Below are 20,589 nucleotides of genomic sequence, written 5' to 3'. Positions count from 1 at the left end.
GCCTGTACAGGCTTCTAGCTCCTACGAGTCCAGTTTAATCAGTAAATTGTGTCGTTTTCACTCTGTACTACCAGACAGTAGAAGAGGGCCTGGTATTGTACCCAGGAGAATCTATCAACTGGAGGAGGATTGCTTTTCCACCTCACGTATGAGGAAGTATATAATACACATTATTTAGATACGGGACAGTGGATGTGAAATGAAAGGAGTGAATTGATAGGTTGCAGACTCCACGCTGGATCTTGGGAAACCCATTTCTCTTCCATATCAGACCTTCAGCTGACACTAGCTGAACAAAAGCTGCAGATATTGCACTCTGCAATTTTATTTCACTACATGTCTGATCGAGGGGTTGGCAGCAAACAAGAAGCCCGCCAAGAGAGGGCATTTCTGTCTCCCTGTGGATGTCTGCCTGAAAATAACCTCAAAAAGAGTGTGATACGACACTCTTGTATACAAATATTTAATTGGTAATGAAAAATGATAATTCTGTCATAATTTACTTACTCATGTTGTTCCAAACCCATATGGTTTTCTTTTGTGGAGAAATTGTGAATAATGTACTGGTTGCTCTTAAAAGTAACAATGAATAGGGGCTGTATCTTTACAAAAAGAGGGTAAAACACCATAAAAGTAGCATTAAGGTTCTGCAGATGATCTGAGTGCTATATGAAGGCTGAAATGAAAGCCATTATTTTGTGATAATCTTCCACTCCAGTGGTTATCCATTGCTGTGAATGGAACATTCAGTGAGTGAGTTATCACTGAATACGTGAATTAACCATTCCGACCGGTTTTGTGAATTGGATTTATCAATTCACTGAAAAGATCTGACTCAAAAGAATGATTATTGGCTATGTCTCTCATGAAGTACAAGAAGAGCTCAGATAGTTGTCCAGATTTCAGTCGATAATGACTTAAATTACTTACATAAAGCTATTGTTTGGCTTCAGAAGACTTTAAAGTCTGCATGAAATTAGATGCATCTTATCTATCTTATAATGATCGATACATTTGTGCCCATCATTTTAAATCAATTGATGTCACAAGATGTCAATTTCTAACCTGTTGTTAATTGGCTGTAATGTCGAATGTATGTCATAAATGAGTCACTTTGTCACTATTTGCATTTCATCACAATTTTAAGGAGCCATATCCTCATGTTTCAACCATGTTTTGACCAAATCTTAGATTGTCTGATTCGGTCTGATACCCTACATCATGTTGCTTAATTCATTTTCAATATATTTAGAAAAGAATGGCCAGGGTTTTTTTTTAATAAAGATTTGGAACGACATGAGAGTGAGTACATGATGACAGAATGTTCATTTAAAAGTAAACTACACCATCAAATCCATTGGTATAATGGTTTTGTAGTGTTCTCCACTTAGGATTCACTGCTCTACCTTCAGAGAATCAAGCGGTTGTTATTGAGTAGCCCTCTTAATCAGTCATCAGCCAAGTGTCTTTCCCTCTTAAATGAGAGCACAAATGCCACCAATTTCTGCAGAGAAAAATAACTGCAGTTGCAAATGTCACAAGACCCAAAATCAACAGTAATAAGCGCTTTGATCAATAATAGATCACGCTGTCAGGTACAAACACGTTCTGCATTAATTAGCTGCGCACGTGGCGGAGGCTGAGTCAGATTCATGTGCTGCACCCCTGGACGTGAAAACAAATCCAATAGGCTCGATCCCATGGAAATGAGGGCTTTGATTAGCCTATGACATAGAGAGGAGAAAGACATTAAGTTGGAGGCCACTGCTCCGGTGGATATCTGTCTGGGATCAGCAGCGTGAGAGAATTGTCTCTGAACTGCTGATGTGCACAGGGTGTGATCGTATCATGAAAAAGCAGGAGAAAGATTGACAAAGGAATATGTCTGATTCAAAGCAAGTTGAGCTCAGCTCAGCTACATGGCATCTGTGGCAACATTTAAGAGCAGAAAATATATTTTATTTAAAGTAATAAAACGATAACTAATGCCTCATGTTTAAAAAAAAGAAAAGCAAAAATTGAGGTTACAGTGAGGCTCTTGAAATGGAAGTGAAATGATTTAAAAGCAGAAGCTTATAATTTAAAAAAAGCACTAACATTAATTCTTCTGTTAAATCTTGTGTATTATGTGAGTTATAAAACAGTTGTTTTAGAAGTTATGTTGTCATGGCAACAAGGAAAGTTTGTAAAATGAAACATAACTTCACAAAGAAAAGGTTAGTAATTTTAAGTGTGGCTACACTACTGAAACAGTAAGTAACATGTAGTATTTAGATTGGGCTCTTTCACTTTCATTGTAAGTGCCTCATTATAACCCAGGTTTTTGCTTATTCAAAGAAAATGAGGGACAAGTCAAAATAAATTTGGGGTAATCAACATTATTCCCTGTACATTACTGTAATGCTTAATACTCTCTCTCTCTCTGTATATATATATATATATATATATATATATATAATAATAATAGATATACTGTATATATTTATACATATATACATACACACAATTCATCAGACGCACCACATATGTTATGCATTTCAGGATTATGGTGAATCATTTATTTTTTTCTTATCCAAACTAAAATTTCAGTTGGTATTTTTCAATTCAGGAGCACACAGTCTCATAATACCACAACCTGTTCAACAGCCCCCTTTATTACCCCAGCTCTATTTTTATGTGCGTGGGTTTTAAGTCAGTTCATAGCCTCAATGCCTCTGTTTATTACTACTGCTCTTCAAAGATGAATTGCATTAGCGGCGAGCGCACTCAACCCGATACAATAACCAAGCGCTACCTGGACAGGCGCCAGAACGGTTCTAACATTAGCTCCACATCGCATATGTCAGAGTCAGTGCGTGATCGGCTCTCTGAGGCTGTGATTGGGGCAATCCAGAAAGGCAAATCAAATCAGCTTTTACATGGGACGGCTGTAAGTGCTAGAGAAATACTGACCACACATTAATTATTAAACACGGAGATATCAGGCTTATAAATGTACACTGCAGATACACCTCTATGGTGGCGAGGAGATGCTATCTGAACCTCACAAATAGGGCCCTTAAGTGCCCCTGAACCTGAGATAAATTTGGGCAATCGAAGAGCTTGTACACACTGCAAGATTGCACGTCTCCATTAAACTGCAGCAACTTGTGCTCAGGTTATTTTGAGGCAAACAATCGAGGCTGGATAGTGAGCAATGTGAGGGCGAACATCGCCCTGCTTTGCGGTGACAGCTGTAGTCATTGTGCCATTTAAAGCAAGACCACGGGAGCAGAGTGTTCAGGCGAACGCGCCAATATTTACAAAAGCATTGTGCAAGCACAATGGCCGACACAATGCCTCTGGACTGCAATGAAGAGGTGAAAATCCCTTCAAAGCTTCCAAGTCAATAATTGTTTGCTTAATAATATAGATGAAACAACGTTTTGTTTCCTTTTGTTTGCAAAACCGACCCTTTCGTCTCTCCGGGGTCCATTGTTGACTAGCGCAGAGCAGGGAATCATGCCTCTGGCAGCGATGTAGAATCCCAATACATGTTCCCTCTGTCATGCATTTCAAAAAGAAGCTTAATTAGTCTTCCAGCTTTTAAGATGCTCTGGCTAATGAATTTCATTAAACAAGAAAGTGGCCTGATATGTGGGCACTACTCTGACAGATGAGAGGAGGGGAGTGGGTGGAGAGGGAGGCTAGCTGCGTGGGTATTCCAACAAAGATACAGCCTCCAGCAAAGACTTTATAAAACACACAAGGATGCCCTGCAAAGCTACTCATTATGTAGACAATGACAGCCATCATACTGCTGGGAATGTACGTTCTCCTGCATTCCCAACAGGATCGTTTTAATGAAGCGGGTTTGGAATCGTAGGAGAACTGTGAGGAAAGTCTTTGGGGTCACAGAATTGCTTCTACCTTCTGCGGGTCTGAGCTCTCTGCTGATACTGCGAGAACATGAGCCAACTCCTGGCACCTGCCCAGGCCCTGAGCTGAACCCGACCCTTCCCCTGGGTCCTAGCCCGCACCCTCCCCTTCTGTAATTTTAGTCTTTTGAGCAGAGCCACTACACAGATAAACACTGCAGCAAGGAAACTCAAACAATGTAGTGAATGTATCCCAACACATCTCAAGGTGGTCTGCACTTTCAAACCCAGCACTGCGGTAAAGCACTCAATTTATGAGCGGGATACTGAGAGTTGCTGGAATCAAGAGTGCATTTTAAATCAGTTTTGAATATTATTAAAGGGAAAGTTCACCCAAATATGTAAATTCTGTCATCATTTGCTCACTCTCACATTGACTTACTTTCTTCCGTGAAACTATAAAAGAAGATATTCTGAACAGTTTTTGTCCATACAGTAAAACTCAAGTTTGCAGCTCCAAAAAGGACATAAAGGTAGAGTGAATTTAATCCATATGACTCGACTGATATATTAAAAGCCTTCTGAAGCAGCATCCTCAATTTGTGTCATGAACAGAAATGTAATCCCCTCAAATCAAATCAAAACATTGATCAATGCCATATTTAATTAATCAATGTTTTGATTTGATTTGAGATTAAATAAAGACCTAAATTCAATCTGTTTATCATAAACTCTCAAAAAATATGTCACCCTTAAAGTGAAGCTTTATTTACCAATACCCCAACTATCTTATTTATCCCTAAAAGGCTCATAGTAGTACCTTGAAATTTCATATTTTTACTATAAGGTACTAATATGCACGGTTGAAGAGGTAGATGAGGTACAAAGTTGTCCCTTTAAAGTTACCCCAGTGACAATCTCTTTTACGCCTAAAGGTATAATTTTTGCACATTTTTCCTGGCAGTATACAAAGTAAATACAACTATACCAAGTTTTCCTGGCAGTATACTTCAGAGGACTTGAAGTTGAATGGATCAATTTCATGCTACCTTTATGTTCCTTTTGGAGCTTGAAAATTTTGGACCCCTTTGACTTGTTAAATGGACAAAAAACAGCTGTGAAATTCTTTGAAATATCTTCTTTTGTGTTCCAGAGAATAAAGCAAATAACATGAGGCTGAGTAAATGATGAACTCTCCTATTAAAGCAAACTCAAGGTGGTCTGCTCTTGCAAACCCAGCGCTATGGTGAAGCAGTCAATTCATGAGCTGGATATTGAGAGTTGCAGGACCTAAAAATGCATTTTAAATCAGTTCTGAATATGTATTAAGGTGAAAGAGGTGGTAGGTATAGAAACGGGGTCAAATTCACCATTCATCCAGAATAGAAAAGGAAATGGGAAATTATAAGGGAGATAATGTTTTCACATAGGTGGAAACATTCTAAGAAAGAGGATAAGTGTTTGAAATGACATTTACGCTCTCAACCGCAGCGCCACACACACAGAAACCTGCACGCAGAAATCGAAACACACAAATACAGGTACGCGCACACACAGAACCTGCTCCATAAAGCTGTCTCTTTGAGCTCTGCTGCTTTAATTTACACAGCCAGCACCAACTCTAACTCTCTTCACGCTGACCATGCACATTCCCCGGGATCCTTCCACTGCCATTACCACTGCTGTTGTTTCAAGCAGAGATTAAATAAGAGGCCAGAGGAAGATAAATTCTGAGGATCTGCTCGGCTGCCAGACCAAAAAAATCAATGCCTTTTCTATGGGAGAATTCTAATGACGGTACGGAGGTACTAGCTTACAAATCACTGGGAGGTTTAGAGATATTTGAAGCTCTATGTGATCTTCAGAACCCTTTGTGTAAAGCTAAAGAAGGAACTAATTGAGGGTGTTACGTAAAATAAAGAAGCCTCTCGCGCTAATATGTCAAACGGACACTTTAAGGCATCTGTTTGCGCTATTTGCATAAGGTGAATAACATATGTCAACACAAGATGCTGAATTAATGGTCAGAGCTGGAATATGTGAGGTTTTGTTGTTGTCATCAGTTTCTTCTGGCACGGTGAACATCTCACTCACAAATACAGCTCCTCAATCTTATTTCTCGACTCTCAGATAGATCTATCTTCTGATTTAAAGCCCCGCTCGGGTATCGGAATAGAGAGTCAGCGCAATATTGATTATTGGGCTGGTGTTGACAGCATTTTCTACAATAAAAATGCTTGAGAAGAAAGTTTGAAAGAGTGAGATTGGGGATGTCCCCCCCCGGTCCTTTGGTCAGACTCAGAGGCTGAAAGAGATTTCAGTGTCCCAAATCAGAGAGACCTTTCAACTGTGCCTGATGCAACGTGTGCCTCTGCGGTGTGAAATATGCACATATTAAAACTTGATCTTTCAGACGTCTCTCAGCCTGTGTGATATGATAAAAAAGGGCCTGTACACAATAACAGCTATTCTTTTCAACCAGATTTCAAATGCTTTGGAGTTTATGGTTGAAACCTTGTCACAGCGCTCTCTTATTTGGCGCTGTGTGTACATTTGTTTGTTAAACTTTCATCTCACCAGCATGCACACCGCAAGACAAGCAGTCTCGCACCAGAGTGCAGGGGCAGAATGCCGTGAAATTGCTGTGATCATGTGCACGTGCAGTGTATGAAGTGAAACACCACAGGCTTTAAACGCCTGACAGGCAACGATGAAGTTTGTATCCTACAGACACAAGTCAACCTGTTTTTTGAACCGAACCGAACCTCAACAAGGATCGCTTTGTTATCTGCTTAGGTGTTTATTAAGGCTTTGAAACAGGGATTTATGTCAATATGTCAATAATCACCATGGCTACCACATGAAAGGCTGGTGGTTTTCTCTTCTCTGAAGTCCAGATCATAGCTTCTGCAGAATGAGAAGATGTGATCATGGGGAAGAGATCTAAAATGATCTAACCACAAGCGGATTTCAAACATTACTAAATATCGTAACTTAATAAGGTACACTATCGTTCAAAGGTTTGGGTTCAGTAAGATATTTGTATTCCTTTTATTAATGCTTTTATTCAACAAGCTTGCATTAAATTGATCAAAAGTGTCAGTAAAGATGTATATTTTTACAAAACATTGTTATTTAAAATAAATGCCGTTCTTTTAAGCTTTCTGTTCATTTTTTTTAGCATACTATAATTATTTCTGAAGGAATTCATGCTGAAAATTCAGCTTTGCCATCACAAGAATACATTACATTTTAAAACATATTAAAATAGAAAAGTGTTATTTTACATTATTACATTATTTCATTGTATTACTGCTGTATTATTTTACAGTATTTTGCAGCTTTGATGAGCATCAGAGACTGCTTTCAACAACATCTCCAAAAAAATTTTTTACCAACCCCAAACTTTTGAAAGGTAGTGTAAGGAGTGCAAAAAGAGAAAAAGTGTTCAACAAAAGCACAAATAAATTTTCCAATAAATTATAATAATAATGATGATGATCTAGACAGAAATTTGTTCTGTTTGGGTTACAACACAATAGTCTGTAAAGACAGCAGTGTGGATTATTTGAATGTGATATAAATGTATAACTGTATAAACTGAACACAGTCTTATGATTACTGTGGTATCATTGACTTCAGATTTATCATCCTTAAAAAGCAAATTGTAGTTGTGGACATTTTACGTGTCTGTCAGACAGCTGCTTCCTGTCTAAGTGGGTGGTTCTTGGCCAGAATAATTGGCCAAAATTGCAAAGTGGCCCAGACTTTATTGTAAGAAATCTGGCTCTACAAAAATAATAATTTCACACAACCTGTCTTTCATTAAAGCAAACAGATACAATGAAAATAATCATCATTGTAGGGCCTCTAAAATGCATTGTATACAGTGCATAATTGCACTACAATATATACGAGTTCCCTCCCTAACTCTGTTTTTGAAAACTAATCTTCATGATCCATAATCATGTACAAGATCAAAGCTATAAAATTTGCTTATATGATTAGCAACCTACATTTTTTATTAGAATTTAAATCCTAGACATTTTATATATTTTTATATACAAAAAAAGAGATAGATTTAGACCCATTTAAAAACTAATTATGCTATATCATCTAGTAATTTCCTCCTTTTTGAACAGTTACAGTTTACCAACATAGCTGAGGCTTATTCAAAATAACACTGCCCAAATTGCACAGGCCAAGGCTAAAATCACAGGTAGCGCAAATCTCTGTTGTCTCATGATCTTTAAGCACACAGTAGATCACCGTCAATTAGCTGACATTCTGATCATTAGAAACTGCTCACATGCAGAGCGCAGTCTCCCAGCAAACCATGGCCAGAAATTTTAAATGTGTTTGGAACACAAACACATTGACGTGCACAAATACACACAAGAGAAATGAGAAAACAAGGCACAGACACAAATACACAACCAGGTTCACACACACACACACACACACACACATTGCAGTTCAATATTCAGCGGCTATATCAAACAGGAAAATGTTTCGAAATTGTAGCCAGCAAAATATAATCAGCATTTTGTAGTGAATGTTTATGGTGATTAGGTAGTTCTGATGGATCAATTTCCTACAGTTATTTTGTACACTTAAACATAAATCAGTCGGATATGAAGCTCAAGTGGCAGTGTCTGACCCTGACTCCACCTCCCGGATCTAAATGATTGCAGATTAAGAGGTGGCTGGCAGGAGACAGCACAGCCACTGCCACCCCAGCCTGACTCCATTTTGCCCAGAGACGAAGGTGACGACACTTGAATAATTAACAACCACAAATAGAGACTTTAAGCCGCCCTCTCTCTCTCTCTGGAGTAGAGGAAAAAACATAATGTTGTAAGACAGGAAAGCCACTCTTAGAAATACCTGCATATTTTCCAGGCAGGAGGATCAGCATTATTGTAGTTTTATCATTATTGTATTTTTTTTATATATAATAATATTATATTTTTAATTTTCTATTTTTTTTTGTAAGTTTCATAATAATTTGTTTTCTTTTTTTGGTCCTATATAAGTATACTAATATAGCACCCTTTTTTCATGCATCTGAAATTGCACCATACTTGAAAAAATGCAGTCTACTGTAAGTTTAAGGTGAAGTTTTATTCACTCAAATTTACAACAACAGCACACCACGCTACTTGCTGACAATGAATGTGCTATAAATGTGTCCCTGCTATATTTTACAGTAAATTATAACTACCATCACTCTGGCATCGCTGGGACATTTATGATTCAGCAGCACAGACTGGACCCGCTCAGATTTTCTTGAGCATCAAATCAGCATATTAGAATGATTTCTGAAGAATCGTGACACTGAAGAATAATGATGCTGAAAATTCAGCTTTGCATCACAAATACAGTATATACAGTATGTGTGTATGTGTGTATATATATATATTTAAATTAATATCACATTTGGTAATGTAGACAAAAATAAAATTTTGTAAAATTTTTAGCATTTCATTTAGTCATTTATATTTATAAAATACAACAAAATTAACTTATAATTACCATTAATTATTGGAAGCTGTTAGTACATGAATAGCATACGTTTTAGTGTCTCTCCAAATGTACAAAAATGTACTGTATGTGCGCTAGAACCACACTCTAAGTACGAATACTAATGAATAGTAATGAGATCAGGTTGGATTTAGAAAGGCAGAGAAAAAAGTGTTACAAGGTAGAGTGAGAGGAAGCAAGAAAAAGAGAGAGAATGAAAGAGCAGCATGAGAGCAGAGCAGAAGTTAATTGACTTGAGTCAAAGACAAAAGGTCTAGTATTCAGCACTCTAATAATATCATTGCTTGCTGAAGTACGGTATCTGAATACTAGACAGATAAAGGGAGAGATGGAGAGAGGTAGGAGGTTCAGTGAACACCTACACACTTAACTCAGAGCTCATCAGAATACTGTGGTCACCTGGAGGACTCCTCACAGCTCCTCTCTGCGCCTCTTTTCCTGCATCTCCATCTGTCCTGAATCGCAAACATGGCCTATCAGCGGTCGTCTCCCTGCGATCGGCTCCGGTAAAGCGGGAGGTGGGCAGCAGTGAAGCTTAATGAACTGAGGGTCTGCTGCTGTGTTACTCAGTGTTTACAAGCTTGCTTGGTCTGCTGTGGATTTTTTTTTTTCTTTGAAAAGGAGCTTCACTTCTATCAAGCATCAAATCAAGTGAGACGAGGCAGCTGGGATGCTCTGCATTATAATATCCCTCAAAGGAATGGGGAACATTAAAAGGCTCTCAGCACTCATATTGCGGTGAGTGGCTATGAGCAACGATGGGGACTCGTTCAATTACTGGCACAACCACAGGGCTTTCTTTCCAGCGCTGCACCTGTACCTTCCCATACCTATTGCATTCATTGAGCTGCATATTTCATTGATATTACATAGCATAAACACACAAGCATATACAGTAGAGCGTTAAAGGGACAGTTCACATAAACATGAAAATGGTCATCATTTACTCACCCTTATGTCTTTTCAAACCTGTATGCTATTTTTTATCATTATTATTATTATTTTGTTGTTGTTGTTGTTGTTGAATGCAAAAAGAGAATTTTTAAAAAGTTTATTAGCTTATATTCAAAGTCTTCTGGCATAATTAAAAAAGAAATCATACCTTTAACAACAAACAGCATTGAATTTCATGACAAAATATAATTAAATGAAACCAGAGATGCTGCAATGATAAATGAATCAGTGAATACAGACTTGCATTTTAGAGTACTGCTTATACAAAGCTATTATGTAGCAGAAGACTAGACTCTATGTAAGAATACTTTTATGGTCTTTTATTTTGCAACTCAGACAGCATTAAACAACCCAAGTTTTAATTCCCTGGGAATGCGTGAATTGATCAAATGTACACTACCATTCAAAAATCTGATCTATAATCTTTTTGTTTTATTTTTAAGAGAAGTCTCTTACAGTATGCTCACTAAGACTACATTTATTTGCTCAAAATACAGTAAAAACAGCAATTTTGTGAAATATGATTACAATTTAAAATAACTATTTTCTATTATATTATATTTTAAAATGTAATTTATTCCTGAAATGGCAAAGCTGAGTTTTCAGAAGAACAGTCTTCAAGTGTCACACGATCCTTCAGAAATCATTCTAATATGATGACAGTGATACTAATTAATATTTTGTGGAAACCGCAATGCTCCCCCCCTCTTTTAAATCCAAATCTTTTGTCCAAATCATTATATCTTTACTGTCACTTTTGATCACTTTCTTGCATTTTTGCTGAAATTAAAAGTATTATGCATTAAAAAAGTAGGTAACATGTTAGTCTAGGGACCAATTCTCACTATTAATAAGTTGCTTATTAGCATGCCCACTATTAACATATTGGCAGTTTATTAGTACTTATAAAGCACATATTCTGCATGACCATATTCTACATCCCTAATCCTATCCAATACATAAACTTAACAACTACCTTACTAACCATTAGTAAGCAGCAAATTAGGAGTTTATTGAGGCTAAAGTTGTAGTTAATGGTTTGTTGACAGCGAGAATTACCTTAAAATAAAGTGACCAAGTAGGATTTAGAAAGTGCAATTTTGTATATGGCAGTGTATGTATAATACATGTAAAAGTATAAAAGTATCTGCCAAATGCATTAAAGTTAAAAAGTTAAAACGTCAAAATGTTTATTCTACATTTTAAAGCTAGTGCTCACTATAACATGTCTTTATATGGAAAACAGCTACATAAATATTCTTCAAAAATTCTTCTTTTGTGATCCACTGAAAAATAACAGCATACTGTATAGTTTGGATCAACATGCAGGTGAGTACAGTAAATAATGAACACTTATAGGTGAACTATTCCTTTAGGAGTCATATGCTTTCAGGGTCAGAGTGGATATGTCACAGGCAATGGTATGGCAGTATCTGTCCCTTAAGAGGCAGGAACGCTGTAAGGAACGTTGTAAGGAAGCCTCTCTATATGCTGCCCTTCAGTTGTACAAGGCCAGAGCTCAGGGCTGGCAGGGTATTTTTACTCCACTGCTTACGAGTGCAAAACCCTCCTGACACATACAAAAATGCCTGGCAAAGTTCAAGCGATTATATAGAGGCGAGCGCTTCGGAGCAAGAGACTGGTCTCACTGCGTTAGGCGCTTATTCTGCATTGAAACAGCAGGTAAATTATAGATCCTTGTGGCCGGCGACTTAAATATTTATGAGGGTAAGACAACAACAATGGGTTGACAGCATAGGATCGCCGTGAACGTTTCATCTCCGAACATCAGGTGAGCTGAATACAGCCGTGCTACTGTGTAATTGTGCTATTATACTTCAGCAGCAAGCCTACAGTGAAACCCCACTGTGCCTTTGTGCCTTCTAAGTACACAGTTTATTCAATGGGGTATTTTCTGTGAATCAGTGTGAAAATGGGTTCACCGTCAGTAGAAAACATGGGATTAGCACTTTTATAAGGGCCCCTGGAATCTGCACCGTTCCTCTTTTGTGCAGAGAGGAGGAGAACAACACAACCAGGGCAAGAGATTTGATTTGTCACAGTGAATACCTTCAAAACACACACACATACACACTCACAAAGAAACAAACACCGTGTCTGCGGGGTTCAGAGAGAATGATTCCATTGTTATAAAGTTAACAGCTCTGTGAAATGAAATTGATGCAGCACTAGCAGGCAAAACGCCACGTTCAGGGTATTTAAATGAACCTGGCGTTTATGAGTAACAGAAGGCCATGAATGAAGTGAATTTTAATCAGCCGAGTGTGAGCATGCCACACATTTGTCTCGGGCGTGTGTAAAGTTAACTACATCTGTCTGCATTCAGCAGTGATGACAAGCCTTGGGTTCACCCGTCTGTAAATAAAACATGCTGCATGGTGTGATATCTAAACTCATTTCTCCCTCACACCTGGATGGGGCCGTGCGGTAAAACGCGGCGAAAGGTTGCAGAGGCTAATCGTCCGAGCCACTACATTAATTATCCCGCAGCAGAGCTTTTGCATGGGGGCCTGGTCACTGCTAGAGCTGGATTTCTGCTGTAATTCTCAATTAGGAAGCAACTCGGAGCGCGTCTGCACACACATACGCATTGTGTTCCCACAACGCAAATTGTCGGGCCGGCTTTCCCAGCAGGGAAAGACAAAGGGTAAGAGGAACATAATAACATTTTGCACTTTTTCAATCCCTCTCCTCCCACTGTTTTAGTCTCTTTCTCTCTCGCTCTCTGCGATTAAGATAGTCTGCTGCTGCCTCGTCTCTTGCACACAGGTGATGGTGATTAGGGCTTCACAGACTTCTGTGCTTTGGATGGTGGCATGAAGAAAGAACATGATACACAAGACAAATAGGAATATCAGAGCGACAATGGCAATTTAATTCTATGCATATCACGTTAGCAACATCCAATCTACACAATCGCCCAGAACCCCACAAGAGCTGATTATAACACCTGTTCACGCTGCCATGCATCTGCCAATAGAGGCACTGTGGCCATACATACTGTATAGATATTCAGAATAAGGATCCTTTCTCAGAGCACAGTGGTGTCTGAAAGGGGCATCACTGAGTGGAAATGGATGCTCACATCACAGCTCAGCGGGGAGATGGGCTGACTTAGCAGCGACTGTGAGGAAATCGATACCAGCGTTGAAATAACCCCATTGATATGCATATTCATGAAAACTAAAGCAAGGGGCAAAATTCCACTCAGGCGCTGGTGTTCACCCTGTGTCTGACTTTTTGAGTCCACTGACATGGCACCGCTCCAATCAGGTACTCATTCAGTTTAATACAAAGGATGATGGTTTTACTGCCTTATCACACATGGACTAAACAGAACAAAACAAAAAACATCAACAAAGAAAAAAATGAAACAAAACAAAGCAGAGCAAGGCAAAGCAAAGCAAAAAAATAAATAAAAAATGCTAAATAAAAAACAAAACAAAAAGCAAAGCAACAAACCAAGCAAAGCAAAACAAAACAAAACAATGTTTGTATTGTTGGAGTTTAAGATAAACAATCAATTTATCTATTTATTCAATTGTATAGGCTTCATATTGTAAGAGTATTTATAACACTTAAAATATACATAATAAAATAATAAATATTTACATTACTTTTTGAATGAAAACTTAATAAAATTATTTAAGAAATTACAAACATTATACAATGTTATTTATTTGCTACTCTAATATAACAAATGGCAAAACAATAATCTACTTGATGCAAAAAGAAACATAATATATACTGTTGTTAATAATAATAATAATAATAATAATAATAATACAATATATGACAAAAGTGAGTGTCATTTAATTTTGTAATTTCAATTTCCAAACAGTGTTAAATATTCTGTTTCATGCATTATTCCAATCTCTTCTCCACAAATGTCGCAAGTAAAACATGCTCAGCATCAAAGTCACTGTTATAGGCCATTCAATACGCGAGATATGCACAACTTGTCTTGTTTTCATTTTCCTCTCAACATTATCAATAGGTTGACACTTTCGCTTGAACCAAGCCATCCGATGTACAGAGAAAGCTGGGAGAGCAATTTCTTCTAATTACAAAGATGGACTTTACTGAGTGGTTCTGTATTTCATAGCAGAAAAGTCCATCATATTATAAGAGTGACTATGGGAGCACTCACACTCTGTTATATCGTTATTATCCTTCCTCCTCTCCTTTCCTCTGCGTCTGAGCCATGCTGAATAAATGTTCTACAGCACAAAGCTTTTCTTCTGGACTAAAATATCACTGCACCAGGAAAAGGAGCCAGATGGCACTGCACCAGCACTGGGATAAGCACAGCTTTCTTAGTCTGCCTTTTATACCCATACATCTGAGAGTGTGTGTGCAAGAGTATATGAGATTTACAGCTGCTCTATGCAGCGGCAGGAGTAATGAACGAAATTTACTGTTACAGAGCGGCAGCAGTGATGCACACAATGCTCCACCGTAATTTTACATTCACTGACACCAGAATCTCCCCGCAACAGAGTGGGAGATGTGTCGGATCTGATAATTGCATTGAGATCAAGCCGACAACGGCCACCGAAACCTCATTCTACTTCTCGTCCGTGCTCGAGAAACAATCTGTTGCTGCATTCACAGTTACGCCATCCAAACGTTCCTTCAGTATAAGCCTTTCAGCTGGAGGCGGGAGGCAGATGAGCAGCATTGGCGCTTGATCCCAAGCCAAGAGCTTCAGTATTTCATCTCTAATCATTTTTGATTCTTTTGAAAGGAGGAGGCTGCTGTCAAGAAATCTGTGTTCCCCTAACTGACAGAGATGACACGGGCAGGCTTGGGAAGAGAGCAGTGAAAGAGAGTATGAAATTTCACTTCCACATTTAAAGCTTTGAAAGATGCTTCCTTTCAGGAGCCGAGTGCTTTAATTAAATTACACTGTACGGCTGCATCATTCATCTCATTACTTTGTATTTATAATTCTGCTTAACTCGCCAACAAATTGAAAAACAATCTTCAAACTGCTCTTAGAGCAATTATGAAAAATAATATTTTACTAACGCTGATTTTGTTTTTAAATTCCCCTTTGCGCTGCCCTAGATATGCCGAGTTTACAGCAGAGTTTGTGTGGAAATAGAGGCAGTTTGGTGGGAGCAAACACAGGAGGATTATTTCGAGGGCAAGACCAGAAAAGTACGGTTAGACTAAATCCCAGGCCATGACTGTGAGTAGAGATTAATTTGATCCCTATCCATCTGTTAGGAATTTAGTTATGGTCACGGACTAGAGCCAAACTCACTTTCTCCATCTGCAACTTTCCTCGTAAACAGGAAGTACTGAACATGAAGTCATTTTGCAACACTTTTCCAGAAGGATTACTGCGTGGCCAGCTTCACATTAGTGTTCCTGTTACACTGCGATTACTGGGGAATCCTTACAGTCTTTACAATTACAATTTGGCCTGTCTGAACTGAAAAAATGGTCACGTCTAAAATAACTGGTCTTATTCAATTCAAAAATATTATTTAACATCACTGAATCAACCTAAATAAATTTTTATTTAAATCTCATTCTAATCAGATAGACAATTGCAGGTTAACACTTTTCGCAGTGTGTATATACAGATTGGTTTTACTATAGTAATCACAGTATTCATTATTTATACTCATCTGTAGGACATGTAAAGTGTTACCACAGTACTGAAAAGTTTCCAGAAGCAACATTACAGATGCAAACACTTGCTAAGCACATGATCAAACACACATTGGTAAGGGAGACGGGGTAGTTACCAAGTTTTTGATGCCGTTCTTGCAGAGGGGACCTCGGAAAACTCCCTTGATATTTCGAAGGTGTCCATTGCTGAGGTGTGTGGAGCTGATGACAATGTAGTAACACGCCATGGGGAACCCAAAGCTTCCATGCACAGAGTCCAGCCAAGAGAGAGCAAAACAAGTCCACCCAACAAGCCTTTTCTTTTGTTTCTCTGTTTCAGATGAAAGGCACAAGCTCACTTTCCCTCAGTCAGGAACGGAGCGAGCGTGTTCCCTCATCCTCTCGGATCCTCAAACATCAGTCATTTCTCATCGCTCGGTCTGTTACAGTCACTTTGTGGGCTTTTTCTGATGTGCCTCTGCTTCTTATAGTAGCCTCCAGCAATGCGTTATCCCGCTCTCTCCTCTTCCGTGCAACGGCAAAGAGAGTAAGGCAGAGCTGCTCTTTCCTCTTCCTCAGTCTCGGCTCTCTGAGCTGGGCTGAAGTGTGTCTGGGCTGGGCTGAGTGATATGCTCTAGTGAGAGAGCTCCGCTGGGTCTGGCAAAGGAAAGCATGGTGTTATAGCACGCCGTGCGTTGCCGGTCCAATGAACGGCTCTCTCTCTCTCTCTCTCTCTCTCTCTCTCTCTCTCTCTCTCTCTCTCTCTATCTCGCTCGTGAGCGCGTTCTTTCTCGGGAAGGAGCTGAGGCAGCAGTCAGGAGCAGGTAAAGGCAGGCTGAAGCGCTGAGAGAGACGCGTTGGTATGTGTTACATCCCCTATCATCAATCTTTTATCAGGTTAATGTGTTCGAGAGTTGCCATAAAAAGATTTATATGTTCTTCGGACACAGATACCTGCAAATCAAAAGTCCTAGGTGGTGCAGTTTACAGGCATTGGGTATTTCCTAATGAGGAAGTATAGAAATCCATAAAGCCACTGCTATAATGGTAATTTACATGCTGATATGACAGAACTGAAGATTCATGACTTCTTTATGAAGAAAATTGCATTATAGATGCTAACTGAAGAAAGATCAAACAGCAATTTTTAACTCATTTTATTTTAATGAAGACTGGAAAAAAAACAAGCTTCAAAACAGAGCCGCGCTTGAGAACTGGGAATCCTGGGTTAGAGTTCTCTGGATGCATTCATTGCGTGCCTATTTAAAGACTACACTGACTTCAGCACTAAACAGAAAGAAAGAAAGAACCGTATGAGCTTCTACAGAGCATGTGGCTGCATGAAACATGCCAGAGAGAGAGAGTTCCCTTCCCACCCCCCAATTTTAGAAGAGCGATAATGCCTCGTAACTAAGCAACGCAGTTTCTGAATCAATTCTAAATTGCATACAGTAGGAGAGGCAGCTGTAAGGGGCAAGGCGAGTGGGTGCGCACATGTACAAATGTGTACAAATGTGTCTTTCAATAAGTTAAGAGACACTGTAACTGGTAACTTTGCAATAATTATAAAAAAAAAAAAAACACGATAGGGAATATGTCATTCGTGGATTATATTAATGAAATCTACCATGACAGGATGACGTCTTGGCGTGTTTAAGACTGCAGCATAATTGAGCGGAGTGAAAGACAGATATCTTGGAAAGCGCTGTTACCAACTGCCAATTAAAATGAACCATCAGGGGCTGATTTCAAATGGGAGAACAAATCCTGTTATTCATTTCATAAGTGTTTGAACCTGCTCTTGAAAAGAATTCTTTCAATATAGAGGGAGTCAAGATATCATTTTGAAAATTGGTCCTGGTTTACTTTGAAAAAGTGTCCATGTAGTATTTTTGCTGGAAATTAAACCTCAGAATTTTGTATAATTCATAGTCATGTGGTAATATGTATTTTATTTAACTTTTTGAGACTTAAATACTTCAGAATATGCCATAAAATTTTGAAAATAAAAAACATATGTATATATGTATATGTGTATATATATATATATATATATATATATATATATATATTAGTGCTGTCAATCGATTAAAACATTTTAATTAATCGCAGTTTCGCACATTTTTCTGAAATTAATCGCGATTAATCCCACATAACATTAAAGTTTTTAAATATACTTTTATATTGCAAGGTGTGTTTGTTTTGGTGATTTCAAATGTCAACATTGGCTACCAGAAATCGCTTACCCCACCTTTAAGAGCTGTCTCTGCTGAACATAACGCGGATCTGACACGCATCATATTTTCTCTCAATTCTTTTTACCTTTTATGACCCACTTCAGGTCTTACAATCTCTATTAATGAGCTGACGAGTTAAATCGGGTATGTTAGATGAGTGAGACAGTGCTGGGCTGCTCCAGGACAGTTTTGAAAATCATTTCAGAGACATGTTCGTAAATGTGACTCATATAAAAAATATTACATGCATGCACAGTTTTAAGGCAGCTTTAATCGCATTTTTGGTAACTTCCATGAGTTACCTGACCACGGCATTGCGTGCACGTAGTTTATTTCGTGCTTTGATATGAAAGGATACAGGAGAGACATGTTCTTAAATGTGACTCATATAAAATATATTACATGCATGCACAGTTTTAAGGCAGCTTTAATCGCATTTTTGGTAACTTCATGACTTAACTGACCACGACGTTGCATGCAGGTAGTTTATTTCGCGCTTTTATATGAAAGGATACAGGCTACAGCGAGCGCCGGCGCCTTTGTGCGTGCGATTGAAGAGCATGCGCTGCGAGCACAGTACCGTTTCCGCACTCGCTACACACACACACACACACACACACATATATATATATATATATATATAATGTGTATATATACTGTACACATATACACAAAAAAATTAACACTTTTTAGATTTGCAAAAGATGGATAATTTTGAGATGGCCTACAAAATGCTTAAACAAATCATCATTCATTATTTATCTAAATGCATTTATTGACCACTAAATCATTAGGTTTGTAATGAGTGTGGTGTGGACCATTTCACTGAGAGAAAACATCAAATGCATTTCCGATAAAGAAGCATCTCTTCCCCTTAACCAACCAATAACTGCAACCACAAGAAGACCATTATTAGTAAACTAATGGAAACAATGTCGCATGAACCGCTTTACCTTGCAGCAAAAGTCCGGTCTGTGGAGAGGAATATCACTGAATAATAACTGCAACCGTAGGGAAGAGGAGGAAGAAAGTTTTCCTCCGAACTGCTATAGTTTGACCTGTCAGCTGTCAAGGAGATTTGTTCCAAGTGAAAAGCTCCACTTCGCTGGTGCTATCGGTGTGGTCATGCAGCATACAGTGGTATTCAGTTAAGGGCATGCACATAAGGCAGATTGGGCCCCTGTTTCCATCTGTCTTTCTGTCAATACTCGTTGAGCTGCCCACCAACCTCTGCAGTTCAAGACAATGCGCAACCACTAAAGGCTTTAGAAATAACTTACGTGTGGGTGGTTCGATTCTTCTCAGAAAACAATGTTAATATATTCTGCAATCAGCAGACTTATGATGACTATATCTTGGAAAGCAGGATGTGCCTGTTCATTATCAACAACCTGCAGTGCTGTCGTTTTTGAACATCAACTATACAGACACAATCCAAAGTAATTTCTCTCAGTTACTCCTCAACAAAGACACAGCTACACTGCCAAATCTTGTAACTACAGTGCTGTTTCATGGTCTGATGATAAAGCACAGTTGTTGGAAAGGACAGGCTTTGTTCTTTATAATAATGGCATTCAGATCTGAACAATGAGCCGAGTGCACAAACATGAAATTAGCTTTGACTGATTGTTACCTGTGAGATCGCCTCGATGCTGCCTCCCACCCAACATGCATGACATTTCATAAACCAGAAAATTACAAAACCCCATTATTCTTCTATAATATGCAGCCATGCATGCAACAACTTTCATTTCTCTTATGTGTTAACACAGCAGTTCCAGAAATTGTGAACATGGCAATTAAACAGATCTGCTGTCATCGTCCCCTGCATGGTTCAGATGTAGTAGGAAAGTTTTTGCCAGCATGACAGAAAACTTTCAACAGAAGTGGCGTTAGAAGAGCAGAATTTCTGCTGAGAGGTTCATATTCTAGATTCTAATAGACCTGAGGGACGTATGTGGACATGGATTAAACCAGAGGTGTCACTCTATTCTATTTATAGTCACATATAACAAAACTGCTGTTTATAACTCACTAAAAGATTTTTTATTACAACCTTTATGTAAAATAAAGCTAATCTTGCACTGCATTCTAGTGAAGTGGTGATTTTAATTTCTCAATAAATCAATTCTACTGAATCAGTTTACTAAAAGGATTAGTTCTGATTCATTCACTGATCCTTTGATCCATTCACTGAGGTGGCGACATGCGATTTATGCAGTTATTTTGATGCCACAATTATGCACAAGTAAATCTCAGAATCATTCACTCAACAGTTTCGTTCACAACCAAAATAATTTGCATGTAACAGAAGTAGCGACAGATCTTTTCTGAGAAGTAGCGACAGATCTGAA

The 20,589-nt window shown here is 38.4% G+C and overlaps 1 protein-coding gene across 1 annotated transcript in view; it reads right to left on the bottom strand.

Annotated features, from left to right (window-relative positions):
• Positions 1 to 16,706, bottom strand: part of znf804a (zinc finger protein 804A) — a 53,791-nt gene extending 37,085 nt beyond the window's left edge. Inside the window, exon 1 of the mRNA XM_016454292.1 lies at positions 16,136 to 16,706. Within this exon, the coding sequence (XP_016309778.1) occupies positions 16,136 to 16,246 (111 nt within the window). The 5' untranslated portion in view covers positions 16,247 to 16,706. The remainder of the gene's footprint in view (positions 1 to 16,135) is intronic.
• Between the last annotated feature and the right edge of the window lie 3,883 nt (positions 16,707 to 20,589).

Source organism: Sinocyclocheilus anshuiensis, unplaced genomic scaffold, assembly GCF_001515605.1.
Source record: "Sinocyclocheilus anshuiensis isolate Anshui unplaced genomic scaffold, SAMN03320099.WGS_v1.1 scaffold976, whole genome shotgun sequence".
Classification (NCBI taxonomy): Eukaryota; Metazoa; Chordata; class Actinopteri; order Cypriniformes; family Cyprinidae; genus Sinocyclocheilus; species Sinocyclocheilus anshuiensis.
Note: the sequence above shows the minus strand (reverse complement) of the source record. Positions and strands in the feature narration are given on the sequence as shown.